Here is a 12,346-nt window from a genome sequence, read left to right as displayed (position 1 = left end):
TGGTTCAGCGAAAGATGTGGCATTTTCTAGCGACACCGCCGGCCTGCAGTGACTCTGTACCATCCCAAGCATGGGCCCACCAGCTGAGCCTTGACCCTTCCAGGAGCTGAGAGCCAGAAAACATTCCCTGGCACCACCTGGCCTTCTGGTCATGTTGCTTTCGACCCCTCGTTTCCCAGAGAGTCATGCTGGGGACTCTTGAAACTGCTGTTCTCTCTTCCTTGGGACTGAATTAGACTTCCAGACAGTCGACCATGGGTCTTTGGCAACATTTTCTACTTTCCCAGTGAGGCCAGCATGTGGCAGAGAGGACCGCCGGGCTCAGGGATAGTGGGCAGGCCAGGTCCGGTGTCAGATTCCAGGGCTGGATTCAAACTCCAGATCTGCTGTGTGATCTTGGCTGAGTTGCTGTCCCTCTCTGAACCGCTTCTCTCCTCGCAGCCAGCTGGAGGATTAAGGTGAATGCCTGGCACACAGCAGGCCTTGCGAATGGCCCAGTCAGGGCCCAGCCTCGGTGGAAGGGGCCCACTCTGAGTTTTCTAGGAGTGGGTGGTCAGATGCTGCTCCCAGTCACCGCCCATGGAGAGACCCGTTCTCCGCCCCCCAACCGCTGCCCATTGGAAGGAAGGGCCTAGGCCAGTCCTGGTGTGGCACTCACCTCTCTGGGCCTCAGTTTCCACATCTGTTCATGGGGGTAATACCTCTCACTTTCCGGATCCTTGTGGGGATGCAGGAGATGGGATGTGCGGAAGGGCTTGGAAAGGCCCTAGGGCTCAGCACTGCGTGGGCAGGACCTGCCTTCACGTCCTTCAAGTCCGAGGCCTTGGCATCAAATGTGTCTGGTGTCTTCTTTTTCTTTTTCACATGGTGGGTCTGGCAGGCCTTAAGCAATGTGGGGCCCAGACCTGGAGGTTCAATGGCACAAGGGTGTGGGGTGGAGGGTCACTGTGGATCAGACAAGTAGATCGGGGTGTCGGTGTCCTCACTGTGTAGTCGGGGCTCAAATCCAACAAGGGCTGAGTAAGAACTTCCGTGTGCTAAGCACAGGCTGGAGCTTTTGCCTTCCTCCCCTTGAGTCTGGAAGGTGGTCTCAGTGACTCCCATTTTGCAGATAAGGACACCAAAGCTTAGGGAAGGCTTACCCAGGACCACAGAGGGGCAGCAGCAGGATCCAGACCAGCTTGTTGGAGGGCAGGTCCAGCACTCTGGCTCCCGCCCCAGCCTAGAAACCTGCCTCACAGTTGCTGGAAGAAGGGAAGGAAAGGACATCAGCAAAACTGCATTTTAGACCCTAAAGCACTTGCACTATTGATTGCTGTGAGGCCCCTTCTGCCTGGCTGACCCACCCCACCTGCTGCCTTCTGCTCTCTGCAGGATGTGCAACGGCCCAGGCGGGGGCAGAAGATGAAGGGGAGGCGGAGGCGGGCTGGATCGAGGGGGCCGCCATCCTCCTCTCGGTCATCTGCGTGGTCCTGGTCACGGCCTTCAATGACTGGAGCAAAGAGAAACAGTTCCGGGGCCTGCAGAGCCGCATTGAACAGGAGCAGAAGTTCACCGTGGTCCGGGCTGGCCAGGTGGTCCAGATCCCTGTGGCTGAGATCGTGGTTGGGGATATCGCCCAGGTCAAATATGGTAAGTGACCCAACCACATAACCACATGCTGGAGCTGGCATCTGGGCACAGCTGGGACCCAGAGAGGCTGGCCCAGGGCAGGGGGTGGATCCCTGAAGGCTGAGCCCAAGCCAGGTTGTCTTCTGAGTTCCTTGGAGAGGTAGAAGGCTCCTTTCTGGCGGTAAGATTCCAGAATCCATTTAAATCAGAAATGGCAAATACGTGGCACACGTACCACAACTCTCCAGACTTCTACCCTTAGCAGACATTACTAATCAATCTCAGCTCAAAGACTAGATACATCCTCAGACGCCTTCTCAATATAACACTCCAAGGACCACTAACACTCAGAATGGGTTGATGAGGTGAAATCCATTTCCCACCTCTGATTTGGCTGTTAATGGATGGTTGTTGGGCTAGAGAAGGTGTTATAGGGAGTGGACATGGATGAGCGAACATTCTAGGCCTGTGATACTGCCATGGAGAAAGTGAGCAGGCTGGTGCCAAAGGGGATTTAGATGAGATATGTCCTAGGTAAGTAGAGACCAAAGATGGGGGAAAGATTGGCAGGCCTCTCCTCACTCAGCCCTAGGGGGCTTGGTTTCCTCTGATAACATGCCTGTCTTGGGGGCTCTTCAGCCTAGTCAAGAGAGATTAATCCCTTCCAAAAGAATTTCCCCAAAACATAGTTGAGACCAGAGAAGATTGAATCATTGAGAAACCTGGGCCCCAAATACATGCCATGCCAAGCCAAGACAAGCACTTTATAAACATGCCCACCCAAGCTAAGATTATTGCGGGACCTAACCTCAGCCCTCCCGGCCTCATGCCCTTCACCCTGGCCCCAGGCTGCAGCTGCCTATTGTCCTGTGATGGGCGCCATCTTGGTTCCTGTGTCCTGGGAACTCTAGGCAGCTGGTTCCCAAGGGTGAACCTTCCTTGTAATCATGCCTTGAAGAGAATATTCCAGCCTCTCCAGCCACCTGAGACCCTGCTGACTGACCCCCTCACCCTTCTTCCTACCAGGCGACCTCCTCCCTGCAGATGGCCTCTTCATCCAGGGCAATGACCTCAAGATCGATGAAAGCTCCCTGACGGGGGAGTCTGACCAGGTGCGCAAGTCTGTGGACAAGGACCCCATGCTGCTGTCAGGTGAGCTGTGGCCCACGGTGGGCTCACTCCCATTGCCGGTTCCTGCCCCCATGCCCAGGGGGCATCCATGTCCCCTTTATGAGGCTGGAGGGTCTCAGAGACTTTGGTCCTTGTCTCCGGATTTCTGGCCAACTCGGCCCCAAACGAGAACTCCCTCCCTTTTCCCCTGTAGTCATACATTGAGCCTACTGTGCACTCAGCAGTACTCCAGGCCCTGGGGCGAGCACAGTGAATAAAACTGACAACGACTTCCTACCCCCATGAAACTTACCTTCTAGTAAGTTGATTTTCTGAAAAGTCGAACATGGAAGACTGTTCTCGTTAGGGATGAGAAAGAATCAGTCTGGTGATGCCTACTTTAGATGCCTGCTGTGTGCCAGGCATTGAGCTGGAGGCTCGGGACACAGCATTGTACAAGGCAGATGAGGCCCCAGCCTTGAGGAGCTTGTAGTGTAGTGTGGAGAGACAGACAATGTAAAAATTCCAGAGGGTAATAGGTATAGGATGAAAAAAAAGCAGGGCAATGGAGTGCAGGTGGTTGGGGAGGTCGGGGAGGCCACGTGTGAGCTGAGGTGTGAATGATGAAAAGGAGCTGGTCTTGCAACTTTCCAGGGAAAGAGTATAGCAGGGAGCAGGAGTAGCAAGTGCAAACGCCCTGAGGCATGACCATGAGCAAGAGGGAGACTTTGTGCACCATGGTCAGGAGTTTATAAATTTTCTGAGTATGATGAGGATTCTCTGGAATCAGCAGTAAGCTGATCATGTTTACATTTTTAAGATCTCAGTCTGGCTGCTGCAGGGGGCAAGAGAGGAGGGGAGAACCTGCAGAGGTGAGGCACCAGACAGGTGAAATACCCCCCCTCCAAGCAGGGACACCAAAAAGGCTTTATTGTCCAGCAATGCTCAGCAAACATCCTCTGAGCAGTTTCTCTGGGCCAGGCCCTGGGCCCTCCCTTCCATGATGATACAGACTCATCCCCTGGCCTTGGAAGCCCCCAGCTTGAGTAAGCTGGGGGAAGCAGACCAGCAGACAGCTAATTCCACAGTAGAGGAGTGAGGAAGGTGTGAGAAAACCAACAGAACAGAACTATCCAGAGAGGTGGAATTGAGCTGGGTTTTAAGGGGTGAGTAGGAGCCCACCAAGCAGAGTTGTGGAGAAAGGGCCCTCCTAGCAGAGGCACAGCGGGATTTCCTAGAAATACAGAGGAGGAGCAGCAAGTCTGCAGGGTACGATGGTAAAAAGGAGTGAGAATTAGGTCTGGGGCATTTATTATCAAGAACTATCCAACCAACATTTATTAAGCACCTACTGTGTGCCAGTGGTTAATGAGACAAACAAGGTCCCTGCCCTCCTGGAGCTTAGAATCTAGTAAAAGAGACAGACAAGGAAGGAACAAACAAGCAGATATGTAACATAATTTCAGATAGTGATAAGTCAGGTGAAGACATTACACCATTATAGTGAGATAGAGACCCTGAGGAAGGGGACGGGAATCTTAGTTGATCAGGGAAAAGCCTGTCTGAAGAGGTTGTATTTGAGCTAAAACCAGAACAATGAGAAGAAAGAACATTCTAGGCAAAAGGATAGCGAGTGCAAAGGCCCCGGGGGGTCTGACCAAGTGATCATGGAAAGCCTCAAATGCCCTCTTGGAACTTAGAGCCACATGAGAGCTCAGTGAATGGTCATCGCCCTGTGGCCCTGGTTCTGACCTCTGGGTGAAGTGGTTGTCAGAGAGGCGAGCATCCTTGGGAGAAGTGGCCGGGTGGGTCATGAGGATCAGTGGAAGTCGAGGGGAGGCGCTAGGCCTGAGTGGATGAGTGATGAAGGTTCCAGACAGTTTGGAGGAAGGAGAGGAGGGATGGTTCCCTGGCAGGAGGCTGGGGAGAGAAAATTGTTCAGGATCACTGACCTGAACCATGAGCAACCAGCCACAGAGGTGGGCACAGGTGCAAAGACGCTGGAAAAGAACAACAGGGCAGAGATGGATGGGAAGTCGGCTGGCCAGCTGAAGTGGAATCAACCACTCTAGTCTCGATCTATCCATCTGGCTGGAAGCCCAGGCAAATGGAGTAGACCCTGGGCCTCTGGATGTCAGGAAACAGGAGCCAAGGTCTCCCGTGGTGTCTTTGTGGGCAAGATGGAGAAGACTGTGCTGAGGCCAGGGGATTTCGGTCAGTTTGTGCTGACTCTTGAACTGCTGGCAATCTGGTGAAAGGTTTCTAGCAGCCTTCCCTGGAGCTCTGTCCTGTTGCAGTATGGAACGTATGCCCATCAAGTTCACAGAGACCACAAGTCCAGGAAGGCTGACAAAGAGAAAGCAAGAGTCAGTACCCACAAAGATGGCCAGAGTGCAGGGTGAACTAGACTCAAGAAAATGAAACTTGACCGTGAGCTGCAGTACTGACATTCAGAAACCCAGCTGCGTGGCGGAGAGGGAGGGCAGTGGCTTAGCCCAGGCTCCTGGGGAAAAGACAGTGAGAAAGGGGCATGGTCAGCCCAATGGAAAGCAATCTAATTGGAAAGAGAAGAATTCTGTAACAGTCAGAACCATTCTAGGAACAAAAGAGGCTGACTGTATGGTAGTGAGTTTCCCGTCACTGATTGTGTGTGAGCAGGGCCTGGACAGGCTATGGGTGGGTCTGTTGTAGAGGAGGCCGAAACCCTGAATGGGCGCTGCATTCAGTGCTTCTCCCTGCGGTGAGAGTCACAGATTCAGTGCACCTGTCCTCACCTGCACCTCTGCTATAGACCCGCCTTGTTTCCTTCCTTCTGCCCTGCCTCTGCTGAGGCCGTTCCCTCCTCCCACATGGCTCTCTCCCTTCCCCATTGCACGTTTAACTCCTGCCCATCTGCTCAGTCCCACCTCCTCCACGAAGTCTTCCCTGACCACCCCTGCCCTGTGCCACCTGGGACCCATGCATTAGCCTGTGACGTCACACTGCGCTCGGCCCATTCGGGCACAGCCTCATCATGCTGATTGAGTTTTGTGCTGCGCAAAGCATCTCAAATAAAATAAAGAGCAAAACCATCCACAGTCCCGCCACCCAAACAAATGTAACAGGTCTCACTTTTATGGGCCCCTTCCATCCTTGGCCGGTCCAAGAGGGTGGGAGCCCGAGCCTGAGGCTGTCAGGCGGTCAGCCCAGCTCTACCGCAGGCCCTGCACACCTTAGGGCTCAGGCACTGTCTGCCAGAGTGAGGAGGGAGGCTGCGCTGCGTTGTAGAAAGAGCAGAGTTGGGCAGGCTGAGCCAGATCAGGGCTCTGAAGTGAACTTGCTGTGTGGCCTTGAGCATGTCGCTTCACTTCTCTGAGCCTCAGTTTACCTGTGAGGACAACGGTGACGTCCTGGTGCGTGATGTAGGTGAGGCCCCTACCTAGCACAGTGCTGCCGGAGGGATGCTCACGGTAGGCTGGTTCCCTTCCCTGTTCCTCGGACGGAGCCTGGACTTGGGAGTGAAATAGCCTAGGTTCACATCCCAACTCTGCCCTTCATTGGCTGGGAGACCCTGGACAATCTTCTTACCCTTTCTGAGCCTCCATTCTCTCTCTTGTAAAATGGGAGAGTAACCCCAGCTTACATGTCCATTTCCCCTCCCTTCCTTCTTCTTGAATGTGTCCCCTTTCCCCGTCTCTGGGCTGGCCCCGTCTCTCCACCATCCAGCTCCTCCCCACCTTCAGCCTGCCCGAGCCTGCATCCTCCAGGGGGTTCCCCTGGATTGCTGTCTTCCCCAGTGCTCTGAACCCTGCATAACTGCCATTTGGACTCTCACATGACCAGACATCTCGGACCCTTCCCCTGTGCTGGTGGCTTTGCTGGGCCTTCTGGTCAGATGACCCTCAGAAAACACAGAGGGACCATGCTGGGGGCACCTGCAGGGTCCTCATGGTAGTTCAGAAACCCCCATGTGGCATCTGGCACACTGGCTCAGCCTAGAGGAAGGCAAAGAACGCTCAGTTCTGGATCAGGTGGCCTGCCATGCCCAACCTTTGACCCTGGAAAGGTCCCTTCCTCTCTAAGCCTCCACGTCTGTGTCTGTGCAGTGAGCCAGTGAGGAGCCCTTCCCCCCTGCCTACCCCACAGGGCTGTTGTGGGGACCACATGCCTGGACAGACGTGACTGTCCTCTGTGAGTGGTGCACGTGTGAGATGCTGTGTGGTGTGGAATGAACACAGCCTTTGGAGGCAGAACCTCCAGGTTCCAGCCCTGCATTGGCTCCCGCTGTGACCTCTGCCCGTCAGGACCTCAGTCTCCCCATCTGACAAATGGGGGCAGACCAGCCTTCAGAAAGATTCAGATGTCTCCAAAGCTGAGGGCACAAAGGAAATCCTAAAGGCCTGGAGCTTGTCCCCCAGGACAGACAGGCAGACACAGGCCCATGTCTGCAGTGGCTTCAGCCCAGGCAGAGTAGAAACGTGCAGGAATCGCAGGTCCCCACATCCACGGGGTGAGACGGGGAGCGTGGGCGCCAAACCAAGCACTCACGTGCTTCCCCTGCTGCCTGTGGACGTGCCACCTGTGTGGCTGCGAAGTCCACTCTCTGCAAGGGGAGCAAGAGATTCAGATTTTTCAGGTCAATCTCCCGATGTTTAAGACGTTGGGAAGAAATTCCAATTTTTCAAAAGCCTGTGTGGGTCAGGCAACCTATGGGTGGGCCCTGGAATACAGACTCTGACCTCGGCCTATTTTTTTTCTTAGTTTTGTATTTTAATATAATTTCAAACTTTCAGAAAAGTTGCAGGACTAGTACAATGAACACCTGAATGGCCTCCCCTCTGGTTCAACTGCTGTTGCCATCGTGCCGCCCTTGCTCTCAGGAGCCTCACTCTCTCCTTCGTCAGGGCCTCTTCCTACTTCAGGTGTGTCTCCCAAGAAAAGGGATCCTCGTGCGTAACCACAGCACAGCGGTCAATTCAGGAAACATTGATGCAGTACTGATACCCGACATACCATCCATATTCACGTGTGCCAACTGTTCCCACAGTGTCCTCCAGGCTGGGAGCCAGCGCAGGATGCCATGTGGCATTTAGATGTCCTGCCTCTTCAGCCTCCTTTAACACAGAGCAGGTCCTCAGCCTTCTTTTGCCTTTCCTGGAAGGCCAGTGGTTTTTAACCCGCCTGGGTCGTGAACCCCCATGAGAGTCCTGTGAAAGCAATAATCCCTCTTATGAGAAGAAAATGTCCAGACTTGTCACCTTACAGCCTGTCAGGGGACTCACAGATCCCTAGAGAACCGTGGTCTGGTCTCGATTTGCAGCTGGGGAAACTGAGGCCCCAAGCAGGCGTGTAAAGCCCCACCGAGGCCAGGGCCAGAGCGAGACTCCAGCCCTGCAGCCTCCTAGCGCCCACATGCGAGCTCGCCTCCGAGGACCCTGTGACTTCAATACCCAGCGGCGTGGCCTGTTTGAAGCACCTTACAGCAAATTCCACGGGGAAACCAACAACCAGGCACCATCGATGTGGCCATGGAAGGGACGGGGGCCAGCGGGCCAGGGTGGGGACTGTCCTCAAAAGCAGCAGGCCCTGGCTCCAGCAGGCCCATTGGCTCGGCCCCCTGCAGGAGCCCACCCTCCTCCATCACCCCTGGAACCAGAACATGAACAGCATGAGGTTATCCAGGACATCGACAAACTCTCTCGGGCCTGCCGCCCACCCTGCCTGCCGAGCGGAAGGCCAGGCACGGGGAGCCGGACCTGCCACCACTGCCGCTGCCACCAGGGAGCCTAGGACAACACCGTGACTGCAGGAAGGCCCAGTGTGCCGCTCGGCCCGCGCTCTCTCCATTACACTACCCTGCCTCTTCTCCATGAGAGGCAGCGGGGTGTAGTGGATAGAGCACGGGTTCAAGTCCCGGCTCCACCGCTCACAGCTGTGTGACCCTGGGCCATCGCTTAACCTCTCTGAGCCAGAGAGGCCACAGGTGGGCGGAGGGACTTGGGGTTGTGCCTGCACTAAAACCTACCTCACAGGGCTGTTGTGAGGGGGACGGGCTTGTGGGCCCTGAAACGCTTTGCCGACTGTCTGATGCTCTGTGAGCATGCGTTATTACGGTTATTAACTGCGTTGATAACAATAATGATGACAGAACCGCGTCTGGCATGGGAATCGCATTGGCTTTGCTTGGTGCTTGTGCTAGAGGCAGGTAATAATCCCCAGAGAAGGCCTCCGTCCCTTCTTCCCTTCTTTACCCCCAGGAAAAGACCTTTTAGAAAGTCCGACCTCTCCCCTCTCCCTGTCCAAAGAGAGGCTTAGGAAGTCAAAACCAAGAGAGTGAGGAGCTCTGGGTTTAAGCCCCTACCTGTGCCTCATGTGCTGTGCAACCTCAGTGAGCCATTTGCCCTCTCTGGGCTAAGAAGCTTCATTTTGTAAAGTTAGGCTCCTCTAGCTCTGCCAACTGGGGCTCCGTGCACCCCACTTGCCATCGCATGAGGCTTTGGCCCCGAGATGCCATCTGGACCAGGCCTGTAGCAAGTCTGAGGCAGAGATGGGCTTTGAGCCTGCAGTTGGGAAAGTTCTGGCCCACACTCAGCTGCCAGGTCAGAGGCCGCAGAAGTCATCTCCAGGGAATGGAGATGAAGGTTCAGGTGGGGCAGGACAGGCCATCCCGTTGGTGGGAGCCCGCAGTGTTCCCTGGGCCCGAGCTCCTTTCTGGCTCACAGATGGACGGATGGGCGGGAGCTAGATGCTGACAGAGCTCCCTCACCACTCGCCTGCCTCCCTCTCGCTCCTGGGGGCTGTGTCCCCAAACAGCTCTGCCTCTGACTTTGTGCACAAGCCTTCCCAGCAAGGGAGAGAGAACAGGAGCCGGGAGCCACCCGGCTGCCCCAGCAATGCCCTGTGAAATGCAGGTGATGATAATGACCTCACCCGGGGACTGTGGCCACCGAGTGGGAAAAGGGGCTCAGATAGTACGGGGTACATGGGGAACCTCCATAAATATTAGTTCTCATCTTCCCTCCCCCCAGAATACTTCCAGCGGCTCCCTACTGAACCCCGAGGAGACACCCAACCCTGCAGCTCTCCACTCAGGCCACCCTCCCTTTATGAGCCCTGAGCTTCAGCCCAGCTGATCCACAGCTGTCACACTGTCCCATCTCCCCCCTTTGCCTGAGCTGTGTCCCCCGCCGGCCAAGAGACCCTTGGGTCTCTTTTGTCCTGTGTTGTTGCTGATGTGTGTGCCTGTCTGCTCCCCTCAACCCCAACTAGACTGTGAGCCCCTGGAGGGCAGGGACCACCAGAGGCCCCTTGGGCCCCAGAGCCCGGCACAGAGCTGGACTCCACCACACTTGTCCATCCCATGAACAAGCATGGCCCTGGCAGGGAGTGACACATGGTCAGTTTGTCTGCTCAGGCCTCTGCTGGCCCATCAGAACTCCCCGAGATGCTGCCTTTTAATGGAGGCTGCCCTACCCCATCCAGGAGTGGCCCTCATCTCCTTGGGACCTAGGGTGCCCAGACTTCACCCCTGAGAGGTGGTGACCTAAGCCAGACCTCCCCATTTTACAGAGGACAAAACTGAGGTCCACAGAGGAGAGGGCTGGCCTCAGGTCACACGGCACATCAGAAGCAGACACGAGACTTGTTCCCAGGTCCCCTCCTCCTCAGCCTAGGGTCCTCTCTATCAACCACCCCCCATGCTCTGTATTCTGAGGGGCTCCATGGGAGCATAAGGAGGTGAAGGCTACAGGATGGTACCCAAGGGACCATGGACTTGGGAGCCTGGTGCAAGGCCCAGCCAGGGCCCCCGTCCCCAAAAGGTTCTCATCTCTGTCCGCACCCAAAGACCCATGGCTTACATGCCTCTGGTTCCACTGCTGGAGCTGCAGCCCTTGGGGTTAAACATTGTCCCCTGCAGGGGATCCTGGAGCTGGGGAGTGGCAGCCTGGGGGTGACCTGGTCCACTCTGTTCTTCCTCCTGCAGGAGGGGCAGCCAGGCTGTGAGGTCCCTGTAGGGGAGAGGGGCAGCCCAGGGAGGTGTGGGGAGGACGGCTGGGCTGGATGAATTTGACCCTTTGTGAAACCATAAAGATGGCTTATTGAGGGTGTGTGGATTCTCCATTATCAATGTAATACATGTCCACCATGGGAAATACAAAAAAGAAGGTAGCAGGGAGAACGGTGCTGGATTCCAGCTACAAGCCTCCACTGTGGCAGGAGGAGAGGACTCGCCCTCAAACCTGCCCTCCAGAGGCTCACAGGCTAGTGGGGACACCGGGCTGGGAGGCACCCCCAGGGGAAACCCCGGGGGGCAGTCCAGAGGAGAGAGGTGATGTCCTTTTGTTGGGGTCAGGGAAGTCACCTAAGAGGAGAGGCATTTGTCCTGAGCCTTGAGGAGGAGGGTCTGGAGAAGAGGTGGGCGAAGGGCATTCAGGCGGTGATAACTATGTGAGCAGAGGTGGGAATGGGGCTGGGGAGCAGGGCTGGACAGAAAGGCCCAGTGAGCTGTGCTGCTCCCAGGGCAGAGGGCGCGGTGTGGGAATCAGTGGCCAAGGGCCGGAAGAAGGTTGAGGTCTGATCCAGGGGGTGCTGACCAAGGTGTTTGGACTTTGGGGAGCTATGGTGGGTGTCTGAGCTGGGGGGCAGTGGTCAGAGCCAGGGCTGGGCGTGCTGCTGGGGCACAGAGGGAGGGAGGACCAGAGGGGGAGTTTAATGCCCCCAACTTCTCTGGCCCATCTGATGCTGGGGCCTGGAGGACTCCCCAGGGCTCATCGAGGCTGGGTCGGGGGGCATGCTGTGCCTTCACCCCATGTCCCCGCATCCCCATGTTGCAGCCAGAGGCCACCTCCCTGGCTTCCTCCTCCTTCCTCCCTCCTCCCTGGCCTCGCAGTGCAGGGCCCCCAGCTCCCTGCTGAGATGGGAGTGATTAGATTAGAAGGTGGTTTGGGGTCTGATTATCTTGGGTGGAAATTGGCCCCCTGTGTCTTTTTCCATCCCGCCCAGGACTGGGGAGGTGGGGAACATCGCCACCCAGGCAGAGCCAACTTTTTCACAGACATGTTTGAGACCAGAGTGTGAAGCCTTCTTTCCTGGGGAAGAGCAATATGTGACAAACCGGGCAAGGGCTTGGTCCCTCACCAGCTGGTGACCCTGGGCAAGCCACTTCTCCCGCAGTTTCCTCTTCTGTCGACCGAGGGCCAGTATGAGGACTAATGAGATGATTGCGAGTGAAGGATTAGGGTTAGGGTTAGGGCACAGTGCCCGGAGCGGAGTAGGGGTCCTACAGAAGGTAGCACCAGTTACTATCCCTGCCATCTACGCCCTGTGAATGCACTGAAGTGTGTTCGACCCTCACCTTTAAAGATCTACAGTGACCCCACCCTCACCCACGTGGGACCTCTCTGGGCCCCAGTTTCCTCCTCTGTCTAATACTGCTGGTATTTAACAGTCCATCCTGACAGCTCCCACACAAGCTGAGCCTGTGCATGAGAAAGCATTTTGTCAGCAAGTTATTGTAGTTCCCAAAGTCCCATAGTTGGGCCCAGGTTCTCCCTGTTTGTGCCCCTTGTGGGGTAAGTGTGCTTCAGGGTCTGTCTGTGATGGGAAGACACCAGGCCTGGGCTGATCGGCCTGGAGTCAGTGTCCG

The 12,346-nt window shown here is 55.9% G+C and overlaps 1 protein-coding gene across 1 annotated transcript in view; it reads left to right on the top strand.

Moving 5' to 3' along the window:
- ATP2B2 (ATPase plasma membrane Ca2+ transporting 2) overlaps positions 1-12,346 on the top strand; it is a 347,108-nt gene that overhangs the window by 274,277 nt on the left and 60,485 nt on the right. Inside the window, exons 6-7 of the mRNA XM_061195585.1 lie at positions 1,375-1,632; positions 2,638-2,763. Coding sequence (XP_061051568.1) covers positions 1,375-1,632; positions 2,638-2,763 — 384 coding nt within the window. The remainder of the gene's footprint in view (positions 1-1,374; positions 1,633-2,637; positions 2,764-12,346) is intronic.

Source organism: Eubalaena glacialis, chromosome 7, assembly GCF_028564815.1.
Source record: "Eubalaena glacialis isolate mEubGla1 chromosome 7, mEubGla1.1.hap2.+ XY, whole genome shotgun sequence".
Taxonomy (NCBI): domain Eukaryota; kingdom Metazoa; phylum Chordata; class Mammalia; order Artiodactyla; family Balaenidae; genus Eubalaena; species Eubalaena glacialis.
This window is presented reverse-complemented; position numbering and strand designations above follow the sequence as displayed.